This window comes from Tamandua tetradactyla, chromosome 9 (genome assembly GCF_023851605.1).
Source record: "Tamandua tetradactyla isolate mTamTet1 chromosome 9, mTamTet1.pri, whole genome shotgun sequence".
In the NCBI taxonomy this organism is placed as follows: Eukaryota; Metazoa; Chordata; class Mammalia; order Pilosa; family Myrmecophagidae; genus Tamandua; species Tamandua tetradactyla.
In genome coordinates this window covers 65,171,291-65,192,405 of record NC_135335.1, presented here as the reverse complement: position 1 = coordinate 65,192,405, position 21,115 = coordinate 65,171,291, and the positions used below count along the sequence as shown (strand labels likewise).

Genomic DNA, 21,115 nt, shown 5'->3' with positions numbered 1-21,115 from the left:
ATAGGCTCCTTTAGCAAAAGTAGCTTTCAGCTCCTTGTGGAGAGAGCAAGAAATATGGTTCTGGCTACCTGCTAATTAATTACTTAGATAAAAAGCCCATGGGGAGCTTATATTTAAACATAATTAATACTGATTGTTGAGAGGAGTAATGAAATAAAAATACATTATTTGCAGACACACCTACACTTTTCATTCATTTGGGGTAAAATCTAGTTACTAAGTCTAACTATATTAGGCAGTTGACACTTGGGGCAATTTCCCTGATTTGAAGTGGTGGATAGCACCTGCTTTTATTGTGAGAAAGAAATAAAACAGAAAGAGAGAAGGCAGTATAAGCTCTTTAAAACTGAAAGCTAATGTGTATTATTTCAAGTTCAGGCCTGTTAAATAGAAGCTAACAAGCTTTTAGCCTTTGCTGAGTAAGAAAATCTGTATCAATCAAAACTATTGAATTAGAGTTAACTGAGAGATGAGTTGTAGATGGTTCTGGAAGAATTAGAAAGAAAGAGAAGAAAAATGTTTTGTTTCTTTTTTCCCTCAAGTGAGATCCAGAATATTTGGTATTCCTTATGTGGATGTTAATCCCTGTAACTGCTAAATAAATGCTTCTCGGTGAGTTGTTTGAATAGTTGTCACCCCGTCTTCATACTCAGATATCCAAGAGATTTTTCTCAGTTAGCTACAGCCTTCCAACTAAAGATACCTAAGAACATTTTGCATACCTTCTGCCAGAGGAGAAAGTCTTGAGGCTGCAGCCCCCATTTCCAAAGATTTGGCACCTGCAAAAAGGACAGCTTTCAATAGGAGGGTTTTTCTGGATGGATGTTTGTTTGGAGGGCTCATCTCATGCATTCAATTACTGTCCTGGTCACTGGTTCGTCACAGACCCACTCCCATTTAGCATCCTGCCCTGCCCCACATCTCTGAGCCCTGCTATTCTTGCTTCTCACTTGGCAACTAAATCTTCACTGTATTAATTTTCACCCCTTCTAGACTTCCATTTTGAAACTTAGGCAACTTCCCTCATCACCCTGGCCCTCTCAGTGTGGATTTTCAGTTCCACACTGCTTTGGGCCTGTTTTAACTTTGTCCCTAATTTATCTAGGACTTTATCCTCCTGGTCCTGAAAGTAAAGACCAGCCTTTCCTACTCCATTGCCCAGCCCCATTTGAGCCCACTTTTCCGGAGAAATGCTGGAAAAAATTCCTCTACCACAGTGAAGTGTTTTAGAGGCCATCTCTTCCTGTATCTTCTGCCCTGAGGGAACGAAACAATTCCTCTCCTACTTTGTGATCCTACATTGATCCTACAATCCAGGCACATGGTACATACTGGACACTCATTGCAGGAACCCCCAAAGTGGCCCTCCACACAAGTAGCTAGATTCACACTCTTCCTGAGCTGCAAATAAATAGTGAACACCCATCCCTACTCATGGGACATGGTTGGTCAACCCTCTTGGGATTTCCAAGATATGGTTTCTAGAGGAAAAGTCTTCACTGATGTTCTGAGCTCTGTATAATAGCACGATCCCTCACCAACACTCTCCGCTACATGGGAGTTGACCATGCACCTATCTGCTCTCTTTTGGTCAAATAATCTAGTTCCAGGTGTTTTAGTTCAAACAAAGTGATGATCTGTAGTCAAGACATTGTCCCTTCCAGAATTGGCATTACCAGTAGCTGATGGAGTCAGAGTAAAGGTTGTTTCACCTTACGTAGGAAAGCAAGCCCAGAGTGTCTCCTCTTTCCTAATTCTTGTGGAAATTGCAACTAATGATTTGGAGATTGGTTTTACTCTTTTAATCCCTATGAATTAAAATTAAGTCAATAGCATCAATCAACTGAGTATAATTTTGAATGAATGACCTCTTTAAAAAAATGTAAACAAAATCCTTTGTTTTCCAATATTTTTCTTCTGTTTTTATAAAAGTTAAATTTGGGGAGAATGCCTTTCTGAACAAGAGTGAGTCTTTAAATCCAAACCTCCATTTAAGGTCTTCTTTAATTTGTTTCTGTATTGATTTGTGTAGAGTTTAGATAATCTATTCCTAAGAAATTTATGACTTTTGGCATCTTCTTAAAAATAGTATTGTTTTTATAGTTTCACTTTACAGTGTTTTGCTGCTGCATTTGAATACAATTGATCTTTGTTTATTGAACTTGTTTCTTGAGGCTTTGCTAAGTTAACTTATTAATTCTATTATGTTTTCTTATTGATTCTCTAAGATTTTCCACATAATCAGTGCCACCTACAAAGAGAAACAATTTTATATTACTTCTTTCACAATCTTTTTACCTTTTATTTCTTTTTCTTGCCTTATTGCACTGACTGGGACATCGAGTAACAATAGTGAATAGAAGTAAATAAAAATGGAGATATTTGCATAGTTCCTGTCATAGGAAGGCAAGCATTCATTTTTTCACCAATAGTATGTTAAATATGTTTTTTTGTAGATTGCCTTTATCAAATTAGGAAGTTTTCTTTCTGTTTTTAATTTGCTGTTTTTAATATAAAATTAAATTGCTTTACTCTTTACAAAAATGAACAATTAGAATTTAAAATTAAAAACAAAATACCATTTACATGACCATCAGATAAACAGATACTTAGGTATGAAGCTAACAAAATACAGTTTCCGCATGAATAAACTGTGAACTCTGATGAAAGAAGTCAAGCGATACCCAAATAAATGGAGATATTCTCACAGGCTCATGGATAAGAAGATTCATTGCTGTTAATAGGTTAGTTTTTCCCAACCTGATCTATGCATTCAGCACAATTTCAGTAAAAATCGCAGCAGTTTATTTTGACATAAATCTCTCTTTCATTTCATGATTAAAAAAAATATTGGCAACATAATTAACTTCCTGTGGTATGTAAAGGTTATGTATAAAAGCACAAAACATAAAAATTTGTGGTGAAAGATAAGTCCTTTACTCTGAGGTCAGCAACAACAGAAGGATTTCCACTCTAACTGGGTCTACTCAAAATTTATGGCAGGCTCTGTCCAGGAAAATTAGGAAAGGGAAAATAAATAGAAAATTGTACATTGTACATTGAAGAGAAAGAATTAAGATGATCACCATTAATAGATATTTATAAATTTGTTCATAGAAAATTTAAAGAATCCATAAATGAATATTAAATCTAATAAACATGTTTGCAAAATTTACAGAATACAGTATTGATACACAAAATCAATTATATTTCCATGCAGTAGCACAAACAATCAAAAATGAAATAGATTTTCTTGACAGTGGTCTTTGAAGAATGAACATTTTTCATTTTGATGAAATCAAGTTTTTCAATGCTGAGTGTTTTTTTTCGAAATCCTTCATGAATGGATGTCTTTCAGATTATTTCACCAAATCTGTCAAGATGATCTTTTTTTGGCTTTTATTAGTTTGCTTTTATGGTGGATTTTACTGATTGATTTTTGAATGTTAGATAAATCTACCTTTTATTCCTAGGATAAACCTCACTCGTGCATGCTACCTTATTCTTATTATATATTGTTGGATTCGATTTGCTTATATTTTCTTGGGTATTTTATTTTCATCTATGTTCATGAGGGTTATTGGTCTGAATTTTTCTTTGTTTTTAATGTCTTTTTCAAGTTTTCGTATCAGGGTTATATTAGTTTCATAAGATAAGTTTGAAAATGTATATAAGATTGATATTATTTTTTCCTAAATGTTTGATACAATTTTCCAGTGAAACCACCTAGCACTGGAGATGTGTGTGTGTGTGTGTGTGTGTGTGTGTGTTTTACAGATATAGAGTTATTCATATATTCTATTTCTTCTTGAGTTAGTTTTGGTAAGTTATGTTTTCAAGGAGTTTGTCTATTTCACTTAAGTTGTTGAATTATTGTAATAGAACTTTTTAAAAAAATTTTCCTTTCTACATTTTTCATCTGTAGGATCAGTAATTATATAGCCTTTCTCATTTCTTGTATAGTCTTCTTATAGTTTCATCACTTTTTACTATTTTTTTCAAGGAAATAGCTCCATGTTTTCTAATTTTTTTTGTTATGTTGTTTAAATTCCACATTTCTAAGGCAAAGCAAATTCTTTTTCTCTGATTTCTACCTCGGCTCTGATGAATTTACAAAGATGCTTTTCTAACCAAGAAGACAGTAAAAAAAAAAACCATGAAATTACTTTTAATATGCAGCCTATAAATACAATTCCACAAAGACTGGGCATAGAATTAACTACATGTCAAATTGATTACACATGGAGTTTCGAATCCCAACTTTAGTGATGCAATTTAAACACCATCTAAAGATGATTGAAAATAGTTTTTAGCTGAATTCATTTTTCTAAAGAAGACACTTCTTAAGAGCAGGTGTTCTCTCTTGTGACACTGTGACTAATCCCAGCTGTCATGCTGCACAATATAAATCATCGTACTACAAATCTATTTGTGTGTGATTCATATCTGGCCTGCCTTGTAAAAACAAAGATGAAACAGGACTGCAGACGGAATGCACACCGAACAGGTCTACTCTCAGGGTTCATTCAGCCTAGCTTCCTTTGAACACGTGCTATTTTCAGGGAGGAAATTGAGTTCTATATGGAGCAGGTGCATTAACTCTTTCAGACAATGAGATGACAGGTGCGTCTTTTGAAGTAGCTTCTTAGGGAACTGATGGGAGTGCATGGCTTGCCTAAGGACTTAACTCTCCAGCTGGAAATGATTTAAAGGAAGGATGGACTCTGGGTCTTACAGTGGCTTAACGGTCCACTTTAGCTTTCTGGATCATTGTTCCTTTAAAGGAAATTGGGGGTGATATTTATGGCTCTCACTTCCATCCCTTCTTCTCTGAAGGAAAAAATATATACTTGCACTAATTAGGCAGATTTCATTTGTAAAAGCAGCAGCGTCTTGTGCGATTCCACAGCAGTCTATGACAATCATTGGGGTACTTAGTTCATTTTCCTTGAAGAGTGCCACATCACCGTGGACCTGTGCACAAAATGGCACCCTGCCCAACAATGTACCATGTCCACATCCTTTCTAGAACTGGTGGATCTTACTCATTTGGTGCATCTCTTGGTGACTGTGTATGAAGAGCATATTAAATAATTTCCAATGTGAGGTTATTTAATTCCTCCCAAAATTTTTTTAAAATTTAAAGAGACATAACTGCTTGAGATTGCCTTGCTTGTGTTAATATTCATTTAACAAACACTGCATCTTTAGGATTCAAGAAGTATTTGAAGATGCTCTTTAGAGAGTAGTAGACCTGATTCAGATTCAGTTAGCACTTGACTGGGTTGATTTCAGGCATGTTCATATTTTTCCACCCTACAACTGCCTTTCAAATAGGTATAATTATGCCCATTCCCATCCCCATTGTATTGTAGAATGTGCCAGTTTAAACAGGCAGAGAGAGGGGTGAGAGCAGACCGAGTAGGCAGAGAGAAAGGCACTTTGTAAGAACCTAGGTTTGGGAAGCTGAAAGGTCTGAGTTTGAATTCTCATTTTTCTACTCACTGGTAGTTTGGCCAGAACTTGGATTTTATCCTGTAGGTGATGATGGAAGGGACATGGTAAAAATATAAATCTGGGAGTGAGCTGGGTGATGACAACAAAGTCCAGCACTTATTGGGTATGTTCAGCTGTTCTGTGAACATGAGGATGAATGAGACCCAACTCTTACCCCATGGACAATGAGGAGGTTGATCCAGGATCCAAGCTGGGATCCAAGTTGGAAAGAAGTCAACATTAAACAGATGTATTAAAAGTGGGTATGGTGGGGGCCCAGAGACAGGGTTCTGCTTGGAGGAGGAAAGACATGAGTGCCAAATTTTTTAGGAGAGGTGACATTAAAGTAGATGTAGAGGTGACATTAAAGTAGATGTAGAGAGATTTTCTCTGGTGAGACAAGGGGGAAGGGCATTGCAGGCTGAGGAAGGGGTATGCACAACAGCACAACAGGATCAAAATTAAAAAGTTCATGGTCTTTGGAGGAATCAAAAGAAGTCAGATGAAGTTAAATTGAGGAGTTATCTGTCCTTCGTTTCTCCCTTGCTGTCTTGTTTCTGTCTTTCCTTTCCACTTCCTTTCTTCCATTTAATCTCCCTCTGTGTTAGTCAGGATTCTCTAGAGAAATAGAGCCAATGGGTAGTATCTGTAAATATGAGATTTATAAAGGTGTCTCACACAGCCATGGGAATGGCAGAGTCCAAAATCCACAGAGTAGGATGTGAAGCTTGTAGCTCCAATGAAGGGTCTCAAGAAATTCCACCGGAGAAGCTCACTGGCTGGAGAAGAAGCAGTGAAAAGTCTCTCCTCTCCTTTACTCACCTTCAGCTGATTGAACTATGTCTTGTGGGAGATAACACCCTTAGTTGATCTCAGATGTAATCAGCCACAGCTGCAATCAACTGACTGATGATTTAATAAGCCAGCCTTCCGATTTATTAACCAGCCACAAAATATCCTTGTAGCAATGGTCAAGCCAGTGCCTGCCTGACCAGACAATTGGGCACATCACCTGGCCAAGTTGTCACCAGAACCTAACCATCACACATTCCATCCCTTTCTTTCATCCTTCCTTCAACAATTATCTGCCGGTCACTGGGGATATGTACTGAATCAGACATTTAGCCTTTTCTTGGTGGAGCTTAGAGTCCAACCCAGGAAGGGTAATTCTCCTTTCCTTTGAAATGTAGACCTTGGAGCTTTGTAGAAGAGGAATCAATGACTCATGGCTGGAAATCCAATTGAGACCAAAGAAGACCAAAGAGGACAGATTGGAAATTTTTATCAGGGTAATTATAGTGGCACTGCAAAGAAAAGAGGAGTGTGCAATTGTTATCAGAGCTCAGAAGATTATTATATAGTATAGTGTAAGGTTAAGGTTAAGAATGTGGACCTAGGAGCCACACTACCTGGGTTCATATCTCAGCTCTAGCTCTTTCTAGGTATGTAAACTTGGGCAAATGTTATTCCTCGCCCTGCCTCAGTTTTCTTATCTGTAAAATAGGGATAATAATAGTATGTCCTCATAGGCTTGTGGAAGATTAAATGAGTTACTCCATATAACCTCTTAGAAAAGTGCCTGGCACATACTGGCCCTACATCAATATAGCTGATTATTCTTAAACTACTTCTTCTAGTGCACTAAATGAAGTTGGTCATCCAAAAGAGGAGCCAGCCATTCCCATTTTTGCTAGAAACAGTACGTCCATTAGTTTGTTGGGAAGAAGTGAACAGCACATATTCAAATATTATGGGAAGAAATAAAATAACAGCAACTATTAGAGCCAACCTGGTCATTGTTATATAATTTTTTCCCCAAAGCTTGGGAAGAAATTTAAATAAATAAATATGTAGATGAAGAGAATATCTATTTCTCCTCTACATTTAGAAAAGGAAAATGTGTCCAGCGGTTGGCAAATTTTGTTTAAGACTCAGAAGTCTTTTACAAACTTAAATCCAGGCCTCGGATGCCCTTGGGGTACAGAGAGAGGCCCTGAGAGACTCATCTTCTATTTTTAGTGTCCAGGATAGTGGTGCAGTGACAAGTTTCTTGAGGCCCAACTGTGTCTTCCCAGGGCACGGACACCAGATGAGTGCTCCTTACCCATTCGAGTCAGTGTTACTTTTCTTGTGGAAAGAATTGGAACAAGCCTTTTTTTGGCACATAATGGTTAAAAGAACAAAGAACAGCATATAACTAGGCAAAGAAATGAGCAAGATGATATCTGTGTTTCAAAGGGGAAATCCATGTGTTCACAATGGAATTTAATAATTTTGCTTCCAATAGCAGTCTGTCTTCATCAGTTATTCAGTGGAATGGTATTAATTTTAAAGTTTATTACGGATGTGAAGAGCATCTAAGGCTTTAAGATTTTAAACTTACACATTTGCATAATTGCCTTATTAGCCAAAGTGACAGCAAACAAACAAACAAAAATTTTCAGGGAGCTAATTACAGAATTTGTACAATTCTCCCTTCTTTAAAAAATAAACTTCAAAAATCCCAAATTGTTTCTTATGAACACAACAGAAAAGAATTTCTATGATAATAACAAATAATTAAGCTTCCCATTGTACTGCAATCAAGGGTTGTTGTTTTTACTGGCTTCCTGATAATATTTTAATCACATTAATCCAAAACCACCATGCATTTGCATTTTAAGCCATTTTAAATTTGGTGTCACCAAACAAGTGTGAAGTGAAAGTGTCTATTGTTTCTGGAAAGCCTGTCCCTTCATTCATTCACCTTCCCTGCCATAGAAAAGGTCACCCTCAAGTGACAACAGCCATCTGAGTGCAGCTCCCATACTAGCTCCTTGCAGCCCAGTGGCTCCAAGGTGCAAGCCACCAAGATTTTCCATGTCCCAGGAAATACCACAGCCACATCCAACCATCACCACCCCTTCCCCTAAATCAGCATGTCCAGTAGGGTCTTACCACATTGTGCTTGTGGGCACCATTTTATTACTGAATTATCATGCTAGCAGGCTTGGATCAATTAATTAGTAAGTCTACTTGAAGCTAAATATAATTAATTTTATCCTATTGAGCTGTTCAGATTTAACTCCACTAAAATTACATTATGCACCTGGAATATCATAAAAGATTAATGGCAAAAGAGAAATAGTTATCAGCAAAGATCATTCCTGATAGATTTTCTTCGCCCTTCTTTGGTTATCCAGGACTCTTATGATTCAGGCATATATATTTCTGAACACGTGGTCTACCATGTGAGAATCAAATAAACACACACACAGATTTATCTTACTTGCCTCATGAATTTAAAAGTATACTTCATTTTCATCTATCTGATGTGATTAATAAATTCATAGAGGGAAATATATTGTACATAGCCACAATAGCATTCATCTAGGATGAATGTCGGTTGTAGGTAGTTTCTTTATTGCTTACCCATGTTCTTTTGAATGGAAATTTTAATGAGCATCCAATCTAAAGCTTTGCTTGAAGTACAACATTGATTCAGCTGTAATCTTAGAATGAGATTAAATAGTTGATTCATTCAGAGTTGCAAAAACCATTGCTATTTTTAAATAAATGAATATTCATAGCAGAAAAAATAAGTGACTTTGGAGAATAAAATATTTCAAAGGCATATTGCTATTAAATCTTTAACCAATGATGAATTTATGATTTCCATGACTATGCAGGGTCAAATGCATACTTAAACTGTTGTGTGTAGATTATGTGTTTACAATGTAAGAGAAAGACAATAAGGGAGAAAGGGACATTGTGGGTAGTGACAGATTTGCCATTTGGGGATGCACATATTCAGAATTCAGGTAAGTTGTTTAAGTGAATTTCAGAGCCATCCAACAGTCACTGATTGGTGTGACTGATAAGTGTCCCAGCTCACTTATTTTTCGTTCATTTTCTTTCCTTTTTTTTGCTTGAGCAGACTCCAGGAATTGAACCCAGGTGTCTGGCATGGCAGGCAAAGAATTCTGCCACTGAGCTTTAAAGATTTATTAAAACTGTTTAAAATTCTTCTTGGAAGTCATATATTGCAACTGCCAGAGCTATTTCATACAGAATGAGAATGTGCAGGTTGTTTTGACTTTCATTGTTCACTGGCAAACTATAATAACATGCCTGGTTTTGCGTCTGCTCGATTGTGCACTAAGTGAGAACATGCCTAATTAATTCTCTAAAGTTGCTGAAACTCTTGAAAGATTTTTGATCATTTATACTGTAAGTCCTTTCAAATATTGATACTTAGGGCGTCAAAATTATTTCCCCATTGGATAACATGTGTTATTACAGTTGGTGAGTTTCAAAGATATTCCATTTGTGTGCAAATTCTAAATCTTGAGAAAAATAGCTTGTGGATCACCCACTAGATAATAAAAAGGTCGGTAATATCTGGGTATACGAAATGCACCCATATGTACTCAAAAATGTACATTTTTGAGGTTCCCTTATAATTATTCTCTGTATTGCCTTTAATGACTCAACTGTTGTTCTTATGTGATTTGCTTATTTATGTGTATGTGTGTGTTTTTTTAATTGTTAAAATTTACTTTAAAACAAGAGATATTTCCCCATTTTGTGGTAGCCAATTGTGTTAAGAGTAAAACAAATTACCAGCCATAAGAGTCCTTACAATATATCTTCAGAGTATATTTAATTTCATGCATGCATGAAAGATTCCCAAGTATGACATATTCCTTCGCCATTCACATTCAGTCCTGTGCTCTGGAATAAAACTAGATACAACCTGAAGAATGGTGAATTTACTGAAAATAATCACGTTAAGGAAATTCATTAATCTTTACCTGCTTGTGTGTTTTTTTATAGCCTGGATGATATGGAAAAATTCATTTGGGGGCCAATCAGATGGGAAAGGGACTGAAGGAAAACATGGGGCTGAAATGTTTTTGGGTTTTTTCTTTTCTTAATCTTTTAAAATTATCCACAGCACCTTTTTCTTACATGCCTCTGTTTTTCTTTTAGTGGCAAAGCATTTCTATAACACTGGTTGAGAAAGTTCAGATGATTGCTGTAATCCTAGGATCCCTGTTCTTAATAGCGAGTGTGACTTGGCTTCTGTGGTCAGCCTTCAGCCCCTATGCAGTGTGGCAGAGGAAGGACATCCTTTTCCAAATCTGCTATGGAATGTATGGTTTTATGGATCTAGTGTGCATAGGTAAGACCGTGATGTTAACCCTTAACCAATTTGTTGGTAATCCCTTTCTTTCAGCTATGATATTTTCACCCGTCTCATCTAATATAGCATTCTGAGGTTCACGTTATCTTGGTTATCCAGGTTTTTTTTTTTTTAAGTTGCTGGGGGTCAAAATGTGACCACTTTCCTTAAAAACCACGGCTTCTCTATTCCCAAGCAATGAAAAATTACCAACAGGTTGATGCCCATTAAAAATGACCTGTTTTGCAACTTAAATGGAAGGAGGCGTTGGAGACATTATGTAGAATGAGTGATATTAGGACAGTCACTGATTTCTAAGGGACAAGAAAGAACAAATCAGCACCCCTGTGCAAAGCTGGGAAAGCATTGGCTGGTGATGCAAATGGCAGTATTGTGCATTTGAGGAGCACAAATACCTGGAAGTCTTATATCATGGGGACTCAGATTCCCCAAGGGCATAAAGAGCTCCTTGGAAGGCTAAGGTCTTGGGGACAGGATGTCTTATGGTCCTTTGTTTTACTTAGTAAGTTCAGTGGCTTGGGTGGGGGTGGGGGTGGTGGGGAATTTATCATTTTAACTATAACAGACCCTACAGAAAACATTACCTGTGCATTTCACTTGGCTGGGCTGTCCTTTCCTGAATACCATGAGAAAGCAGAAGCTGATTCAGGCAGTATTTGTGTGGTGCTCTTGAGGTACCAGACGCACTGTGATAGTGAGTGGCTGACTGTGGGAGGCAAGAGGTCAGAGAGGGTCTCCACAATATGGGGGAAACTTTCCCTAAATGTGAGTTACAGCTTAGCAGGATGTAAAAGGGTTAAGGGAGGCGGCTGTGGTTTAAAGCGGTGAGTCTCAAAGTGTGAGCTAGCAGCAGCATCTGCACCACCATTTTAGAAGTGCATACTCTCAGACCTACTGAATCCAAGAAAACCTCAGGGTCTGGGGCCATTCCATCTGCATTTTAGCTAAGCCCTCCAAGCAGGTCTGCTCCAAAGCATGTTACCGCTTAAGAACCACTGATTTCAAGAAATGGATGCCAAACTCTAGAACAAATTACTTGATGACTGATCCTAGCCTCTGTTTGGACAGATCAACCTCATCTCTCCTTACTTCTATATTCTTACCTATAAAAATAGGAATAATGACCCCTGCTGCACAGGTCATAAGTAAAAGAAATAAGGATTGTATAAAATGATTATGTTATTGATTAGAAGTAATAGATTAAGGGTATTTGAATAAATCACAAACACTGAACTCACTTTGAGATCACTTAAATTCATCACCTCTACTCAATTTAAGTGGCAATTCAGTATTTTCAGCCACTTCTTTATAAAATAACTCTATAAATTTTAAAAATCTCATCAGCCTGACTTCCCCCACCTTTTATTTCTTTCTCCCTTGTCACCCACACAAGACTTAGAGGAAAGAAAATGATCAACTACTGAGCCAGAAAGAAAAAAAAGAAGGGAGGGAAATGTTAAGAATTATCTGTAATCTGAGCAGATGTTGCCCAGATAATTGGACTAATCATGTATATGAGCAATTTGAATTAAATGTGATAATGCAGATGTAAGCATTTTGGAAACTGAATATGAATCTAATCACTAGGGTAGTGCTCTAAATGGAGAAGAGTCACAAAATTATTCTACGAATCCTTCAACACATTCAAAGACAGTGCTTACTCTGTCCCTCAACCTGGATGTTACAAAATACGGTATTTCACTGATGGGAAAAGGGGGAGCTCAAAAACCAAAGGATCATTAAGGCCCCAATTCAACCTAGAGGGGAAAACAAAAGGCTTGCTAGTCATTATAAGAATGAAAAAGGATCATAAATATCCTGATTAGAAAATCATTTTCTTGAATTTCACAACTTGTGTTTTAATGCTGAGTTAGTATTGTTTGCCGATACTGGTATTGAAATCAAGATTACTTGAATTCTATTTTAAAAGCACATGCCTGTGAACTCATGAGCTATCTGTCATATAGGACAGATTTGGGGCTCATTCTTGAAATTTCGGTTTTTGACATTTTCCTGGAGACATTGTTGAGAGTGAATCTTTAACGATGATTTGAATTGTCGCTTGGCTTGTTAAACCCAGATCTCATCACTCAGTGATCTGTTTGTATATTTTTGAAAAACGTTAAGGAATTCAAATTGAATAGCATTGGGCATTCCACTTGGAAAGAGCACTTAATGAGTCTATTTGGGCCCGAAGAAAATCTTTTTATTCCAAGAAATTGTAAAAATTCTGGAATCAAGAAAGTAAATACTCAGAGGTTTTGGATAGCCAGCCAGTAGCTATTACCAGCTATAATGGCTCCTACTAGCATTTCAAATTAATTCAAATGTCTGCTAATCAAATGTATACAGTAACAAAGTAGATTACATTGATAGTACTTTAAATACCCCTGACTGGAAGACACGGAGGGAGAGTTAGCATGAAAAGCAGGTTTACAGCTTTAAGTCCAGTTTGATCAACTCAGCTCAATAAAGATTCATCAAGACCTGAACTTTCTAGATGCCGGACACAGTGCTAAATGCTGGGAGACTTAATGTGAGTGAGTCTCTTTCCTGCCCCCAAGGAGAGCTCACCACCTCATGGGGAGGCCAGCATATTAGTCGGTGATTAGAATCGGATGGAATGAACGCGGTTGTGGAAGAATGTACATGGAGAGTGGCAATTGGACACATCCGGGAAGGATCAGTGCTGGGATATGTGGGGAAGAAGCCATGCAGTGGGGAGCAGCGAGGGCAAAGCTTCAGGGAGATTTTACAGGGAAGTGATAGTCAGAAAGGCAGAAGGATGAAAAGATGCTCAGAAAATGGAGAGCAGACTCTCTTTTCACCACAGGCGCATGTGATACTGGCTTTTGTTCAGAAGGCTTTAAAATGATTGGGAACATTCCCACATTCCCTTCACCCAAACTCTTCAAGACCGATTTTACCTAAATGAGAAGGAACAAATTGGCAGCTTCATTAATGTGCTTAAAAAATAATAATAATTGCAGAAGTCTATGGAGGATTATTCCCGAATTTAGACATATGTTATAATCCAACCAATCCTGTGTACAATACTTAGGAACAGACTGGATTGTGAAACAGACATTTAAAAATGTGTAGAAAATTTGCTTACTCAGGGAAATGTTTTTTTTCAAATTTGAGGAAACATGGATTTGTTGCCTTCATTCGTTATTAATTAATACATCTTCCTTACTCTCAGATGTAGTTTTTTCTTGCTATTAATGTTTTGAATCCCCCCAAGGGTCTTAAGGAGTTTTACAGTTGAAATCTATGGATCTACATTGTATGATAAAACTTTCTGTGTTGATGAAAATATTCTAATTGGTGCTGTCCAATATGGTAGCAAATAGTTACATTTGGCTGTTCAGCCAAATGAAACGTGGCTTGTAAGAATGAGAAACTGAATTGTGAATTTTGTTGTATTTAAATTAATGTAAATTTAAATATCTACCATATAGGACAGCACAGAGTCTGGGTGATGGAATGGTAAAGGATAAGGGTTTGTTAAAAAAAAAATTCACCTGGTCTGTGTAAATGGGTTGTATTTCTCAAATGGTAAAGAAATAGTGTTCCAAGGAAGATGAATAAAGTGAAAATGAGTTCAGGAGGATTAAGAGAGGAGTGCTAAAGTTGAGAAGTCAGCTGCTGAGAGGTAGACAGAGCTGTGAGGGACAACAGATTCAACCTACGACTCTCTCATCGCTGAAATCTCCGAGAAGACTTCCGTGGGTCAGGGGTAAATTTAATTTCCAATCTACCTTCACTATGCAATTCATGTCTGTTTTAAGCAAATAGAAGTCCAAAGAGATAGAACTTTATATTGGAGTTGGGGAGCTCTTTTAAATATTTAAATAGATGGCATTCAGACTATGATTGTGCACAAGGAAAACTAATATAAAGGATTTAAATCACTGAGATGTTGTAGCCCAGTGGCAATAATTTAGGAGGAAGTAATAACCAAAGAAGGCTTGTGTGGGCTTCCTGCTAAGATTTGCATCGTGGACAGAATGAGCTTATCGAGCGCAGAAACTAAGAGCAAATGCATGGTGGAGGAAACTGGGCACAGGATTTGATTCTTCATTCCATACTTTGCACATTGAGAAAACAGAGAAATGTGACTTCCATTGATTGTGTGGTTCAAAGGAAAAGGGAGGAATACATTTATTAATGTCTAAAAGGTCAAGGAAATGGGAGCTGACCCTGTGAGGAGAAGGAGAAATTTTATTAAGTCACCTCTAACATGTGAGCTTGGTTACAGAAGTCATTTTAGCGCCTGGTAGAACCAGATAGAGGTGAGTGCAGTTTCTTGTTACATAAGCAACAAACTAAAACCCTATTGTGTTAGTGGGATTCCCAAAATAGAGATAGCAGTGCTTGTACCTTATCTAATTAGCGCTATAAATTAATGCCAAATCCATGTTTTGCTCTTCCCTGAGATATGGTTATAAAACTAAATGGTTTTTTATTTGGTTTTATAAGACTCAAATCAATACTTTTGTTCCTTCTTAAAATTTTAGAATTGCACACATAACGCATACACACTTTTAATTTTTAAAAAATAAACATACTTCACGGTTATATTTACAAAATATATTACAAAATACACAAAGAAAAAAAAGCCCACTTTATCCATCTATTTGTTATAACACTTTCTTTGCCAAAATGCCTATTCTCAACATTTTGATGTATAATCTCCAGTCCCTTATGTTACATGCATATGCCTATATACTCATGTAATAGTTGATTTTTTATTTAAGGGAGATCATACTATACATATTGTTAAGCAAGTCTTTTTCATTCGCCAATATGATTTATAGATCTTATTTTAAAAGATATTCAATGACTTAGTCAATCTTTCTTCTATTGATGGATATTTTGGTTATCCCGCTGACTTTTTTTGGTCATTAGGAACAATGCTAAAGAGATATCTTTTTATGTGCACATTTTTTGTAGGCAAGATTCCTAGAGAGAGAAAATCTTGGCCAAACATTTATGCACATATTAAATTTTGATAGATCCCTCACAGTTGCCCTCCAAAAAGGCTTTACCAGTTTATATGTCCCCTAAATGTATGAGAATTCGTATTTTCCCACCCTTACCCCCCAGGATCGCATTATTTTTTTTTTGCATTTTTAATTGGCCATTTAAACTATATTTAATAGCATTCACGAGATTTTTCTCTAACTGAACCCGAAAACTATTTCAAACATTTGGGGACAATTTTAATCTGAGATAATAAGAATGGCCACAACTGTGCCACCTGTTACTGCTGGTACTCTTTGGGATAATGGGGGTGAGATGCACGGACAGAGACTATGTCTGCTCTGAACACACTTCCACTGATCTTTTTTGAAGATGAAATCCAGCAGAGATCACTCCCTTTCAAAACCCTGCATTGTGCAGTGCATGTAGAAGGGGCTCTGCAGTCAGCTTCTTCTATCTATTCTGCTTTGAACCCCAAGGGGAAATCCCTTCTCAGTCTGCTTCTTTTTGGTATAGAAAGTGCTTCCTGAAATCGCTTTAAGAAAAATTTCTTCCTTCTGTTACTTGGACTCTGTGGCTAACAGTACTGATTTTACTATTGCTTGTTCTCCATTATTTTATTTCTCAAATTAAAGCACAAATATGCAAGACAGGAAATACACACACACACACACACACTTACGCACTCTGATATATACTGAACAGGAACCAAAAATACCTCTCTAGGCTCTTTTGAAATTGTGAAACGTGGTTGTTTAAGCTGTCTTGATTTTGAAAGCTAAGCAGATGAAGAGATTACAAAATAGCCTGAATTATGTTACAGTAAGACTCAAATTGGTCTATCTTCATCTCTCTTTACCAATAGTAATCGATACTGAAAAAATGTTCCCAAAGAAAATGTTCCTTCTTCAGTAAACTCATACGTTCCAACATTAAATTTTATTTTCATACACTTTGAATCTAAATCATTCTTTTTTAAAATTCATGTAAATTATTATAGCTATTATTATAGTCCTTTTGAAAATTTGATTTTTCTTAGTTGATAATATACCTAGCCAAAGCTACTTGGGCACATAGAATAAAACCATTTAAAGTCACCAATTGATTCACACTTCATTATAGAACTTCAGAACAATAAATAAATAAAAATGTATTCCTGACACATATTTATTTACCTTTAAAAAAGCCAAGAAATTAATACCCTCTTGCTTTTTATATTGCTCCACTTTGCTCTTTTATTTGTAGGAGAATAACTAAAAGTAATATACAATTTCATGTTTTATTGGCATAAAATTTAAAATATACATTTTCTAACTCTGTGATATTATACGAGTAAAGGTGAAAAATTTTGACAAACCCAAAAGTTTCAGAACGATTGAACTCCGTATTACCACAAAGATGTTTTCCAAATGGAGGGTCAGAGTCATCACTATTTAATGCCACGGCCCCTCTCGAAATGGTTCTTTTAGGTTATAGTCGATCCTGTGGTTAGTTTTCAAAGAATCTAAACTAATTCACACAAGCAAAGCATAATTATAGAGGTAAATCCTACTGGTTAAGGGAAAACTTTAATGCACTCCCCACAAAATATAAATGACTTTTAGATCATTTCCTGTTAAAAATTTTCGGTGCTCTGGCACACCTCTCAGCATGATTCGAAGTCTACAATGTTTCTTCAAGTATTTTATGTGAAAAACGTTATTTCCTGAGAGAAGTAAGCATTGGAAGTTAGGATACACCATCCTTCAGAGCAGGAGTTAAAATGGGTTTGCAGGTTCTTGCTTTGCGCCACCGTGTCATCAGCCATGGACGAACATACTTGAGAGAGCAAAGGTTGGCATGTGTTGCTAAATGTGAACCCCGTGGGTCGTTCATTGCAGATAGATCACATTTTTTAAGCTGTAAAATATTTATGGGTAAATGTAAAATTTATCAAATCCATCTGAATAAGGGATACAAAGCTCCCAGGAGGAGCATCCCCAGGTCACGGCACTGGTTGGGCCTGTAGAAGGCACTGCGTCCCGCATGGAGGAGATTGGGGGATGCCAGAGCTCTTTCCTTGGCCTTGGCAAGGGAAAGTCACGGCCAGCAGAACCCAGTGTGCTGGGACCCGGCCTCCTCCAAGCCGCAGGTCCTTTCTATGGGAAGCAGGGACCATAGCCGCCGGCCCCCAGCACCACCCCCCCCCCGCCCCATGCCACTCCTCAGGGCCAACCAGCAGGGCAGCCCCAATCCATGCAGTGATTTCACAAAACATTGCAAACCAGATCTGAGCTTTCATTAGAAAGAAATAGTTCCCAGGTATATGTTTGTTCCCCAACCCCTCCCACTCAGTCACCCACCAAGTTTGGAATCTCAGCTCCCGGATTACCTAGGACAGCTGAGCTTTGAAAGTAGACTGGTCAGCATTCACCCAGAGAGTGATGGTGCAGAATGCTGCTTAAGTGTTAGACTCTTTGGGGTTACAGTGGAGGGCAGGTGGTGGAGGTGTCTTTGCCACATCTGATTCTGAGTCTCAGAGAAGGCATTCATGTGAGGAGTCCTCATGAGTCATAAGGCCTGTGGAAAAGAAGCTCAACTTAAACACCACTTGACATAATAATTAGGAAAGTTTATTAAGCCAGCATTTCCTTTTTGAATCTTCATATCACTATAATTTTCCCTCTAGACACATAAAAGAAGCCAGCCACCTCTGTTTCCTGTACTTTCATTTCCTGATCTTTAATATGATCAGGGACCTACATTTGTTGTGTTTTTGAGGGAGACCTTCCCTCAGTTGCCTCTAGAGGGAGAACAGAAACATTCCTTTACTCCTGCCCAGAGCCCCTCTGGCTTTCCTTCCAAACTGTAGCCTAGGAGGCCATTTCGGTGGGCGGTGATTGCCAGCAGATTTGCATGCTCTGCTCCCTCATATAGAAACATTTCCTAAATAGAGCAGAATTCCTTTATCCACTCAGATCATTCTTTTCTGACTTCAGAATATTTTAGCATGCTTCATGACCCAGGAAATCCCACAGCTTCCTTTAGGAAGAGTCGAATGCAACATGTTCAGCCTGGAACACACAGGAATTCATTTCCAGGTGCTTTTGCAGCCTCAGACCCATTATACTTCCAAGTGCCTCCTGGGTAGGCTCCCTGGAGGGAGAGACAAAGGGACTTTTGTAATCCAAAATCATTAGAGGAAAAACAAATCGTTATCCTTTACATGTTTTAGAAGGAGGCCATTATTGTATCTTTTCTCTGGAGGTATAAATTATAGGCTTTTCTCTGCCCTAATCATGCTGATGATTATTTTCATAGTTGGTTATTAGTGGTATGTTACCTTTGAAACCCCGGCAGATGAAATGAAAGGACACATCTTGTTTTTCTTAGTTACCCTTCAGTGCAGTGCCTGGAATGATCTCTCAAAGGTAATTAACCCTTTAGACCTTTTATAGGGAGAAAGGGAAAAAAAAAATCAACCCAATGTCTTCATTTCATCTGGCCTCATAACAGTTCAGGTTATTTTAGAGAAAAATGTCATCTTTTAATGAACAGAGTGATAGACCAAATCTGTTGTTACAAATGAGTTTAATTTCCTCCACAGGAAATAGTGTGTGTGTATCAGCCATCTCTCTCAATTTAGGACATCATCCATTCAGCCAATATTAGTAAATTCTTACTGTTTACCAAACCTGGGGTATGGAATTTGTGTCTCTATAAATAGAATGAAGGTCAGCAAACTATGGCTTTTAGGCCAAATCCCGCCCACTTTGTTTGGGGGCAGCATGCCATCTGAGAAAGGTTTTTACATTTTTTAATGGCTGAAAAAAAATCAAGAAAAGAATATACTTTTGGAGCATGTGAAGCATATTTCAAAATCAAATCTCAGTGCCTATAAATAAAGTTTTATTGGAACACGGCTGTGTCCATTCATTTATGTATTGCCTGTGATTGCTTTTGCACAACAATGGCAGAATTCAGACCATAAGACTTGCAAAGCTGAAAATGTTTACTATATGGCCCTTTACAGAAGTTTGCTGACCCCTAGAATAGAACATGCTCCTTCTTTTCCAGCTGGGAGCAATTTATTTGGGGAGAGACTGGTAGAGAAATTAGCAATTAAAATGTAACTTGAAAAGTGCCCCAAAAGAAATGTATGTAAGAACAGATGGGCAAAGTTTAATCATACTTTGGGTCAGTGGAATCTTTGGGGACAAAGAAAATCTTCAGCTAAATTTTAAGGGTAAACAAGAGTTTGTTACATCAAGAGAGTGGGACAAAGAGAGGAAGTGACCTAAGAGAGGAAATTGCTTACCTGTTCTTACTAATACATGAAAACATGTAATATATTTAAGGAATCGTTTGCAATTTTATGTGGCTAGAGGAAAAGATGCTTATTGGGAGCAGCACGGAGGAGACAAGGTCTGGTTATCTAGGTGGAGCTTGGGAGAGTGACCAAAACTGAGAGATAGGGAAACACCAAAGTACTGGATGGTTATTTGATTAGTTTGATGTTGAAGAAATGTCTTTGATTGGGATTAGAAAATGAGGAAGGCAGGGAAGGACATGATAGAGAAAGTGAGAAGGCTATTACATAATCCAGGCAGCTGAATAGTCCTGTATTAAGACTGGAAGGAAGCTGCTATAATCAAGAGAAGTTAATCACGATACATGGTGATCAACTTGAAGGAAGTAAGGTAGAGCAAGTGAGGGGGGTCTTCAGGTGTGATTCATGGAGGCTGAGTGAATGTCCCATTTTGGTGGAATTTCTGGGAAATCCAAGTGAATATGGCCATTAATCTGCTGGATTTAAGGGTCCGGAGGCCAGGCCAGAGGTTTGAGTTGGAGATTTATCTTGGTAGGTAAAATCAGCATCTTCAAGGGAAAGTGACTGGTGAGATGGGCATCAGTTTGAAAAGCCTGGTGTGGAGATATGGTGAGGAAGGAAACACAGGCAGAGGAGAATGAGCAAGAAGAAAAGAGTGGGGTCAAGGGGAAGGAGTTTCTGGAAGGAGGAGCAAGTGGGCAGCAATGTCACATACTATATCAAGAGAAAATGAAATGAAGGCAAATTTATTCACTAGATTTGGCAATATGGGGATAGTAAATTGAGAGTAGCTGGAATGGGCAAAGGAGGTTCAGAATATAATTTCAAAAATCATGGCTTACAAAGGACAGAGTTAAATGATAACAGAACTGAGAAAGTTTTCATTTGTTTCTTTCTATGGTAGAGTGGACTATGGACAAATGTCAAGGAGAAATAGCCAGAAAGAGTGACAATCTAAGTGTGGGAAGGGATAGATTAATACTTCTGCCTTGCACAGGATGGATCCCTGTGTCTGAAATAGGCAAGAGGAAGGGGGAGGGTGGCCAGCTAGAGAACTGATGGGAGAAGAAATTGAGAGGGTTTCTTTCAAAAGACTTCCCATTTCTCAAGTTCAGTATGTAGACTGGTAGTCAACTGCT

General features: G+C 37.6%; 1 protein-coding gene across 3 annotated transcripts in view; it reads left to right on the top strand.

The window, feature by feature from the left end:
* The window catches only part of MARCHF11 (membrane associated ring-CH-type finger 11), a 131,271-nt gene that overhangs the window by 98,646 nt on the left and 11,510 nt on the right, over positions 1 to 21,115 (top strand). For 2 of the 3 annotated variants that reach the window (XM_077116878.1, XM_077116877.1), the window contains exons 4-5: positions 6,687 to 6,785; positions 10,468 to 10,660. In XM_077116878.1, coding sequence (XP_076972993.1) covers positions 6,687 to 6,785; positions 10,468 to 10,660 — 292 coding nt within the window. The remainder of the gene's footprint in view (positions 1 to 6,686; positions 6,786 to 10,467; positions 10,661 to 21,115) is intronic. The other variant, XM_077116876.1, reaches the window with a different exon arrangement.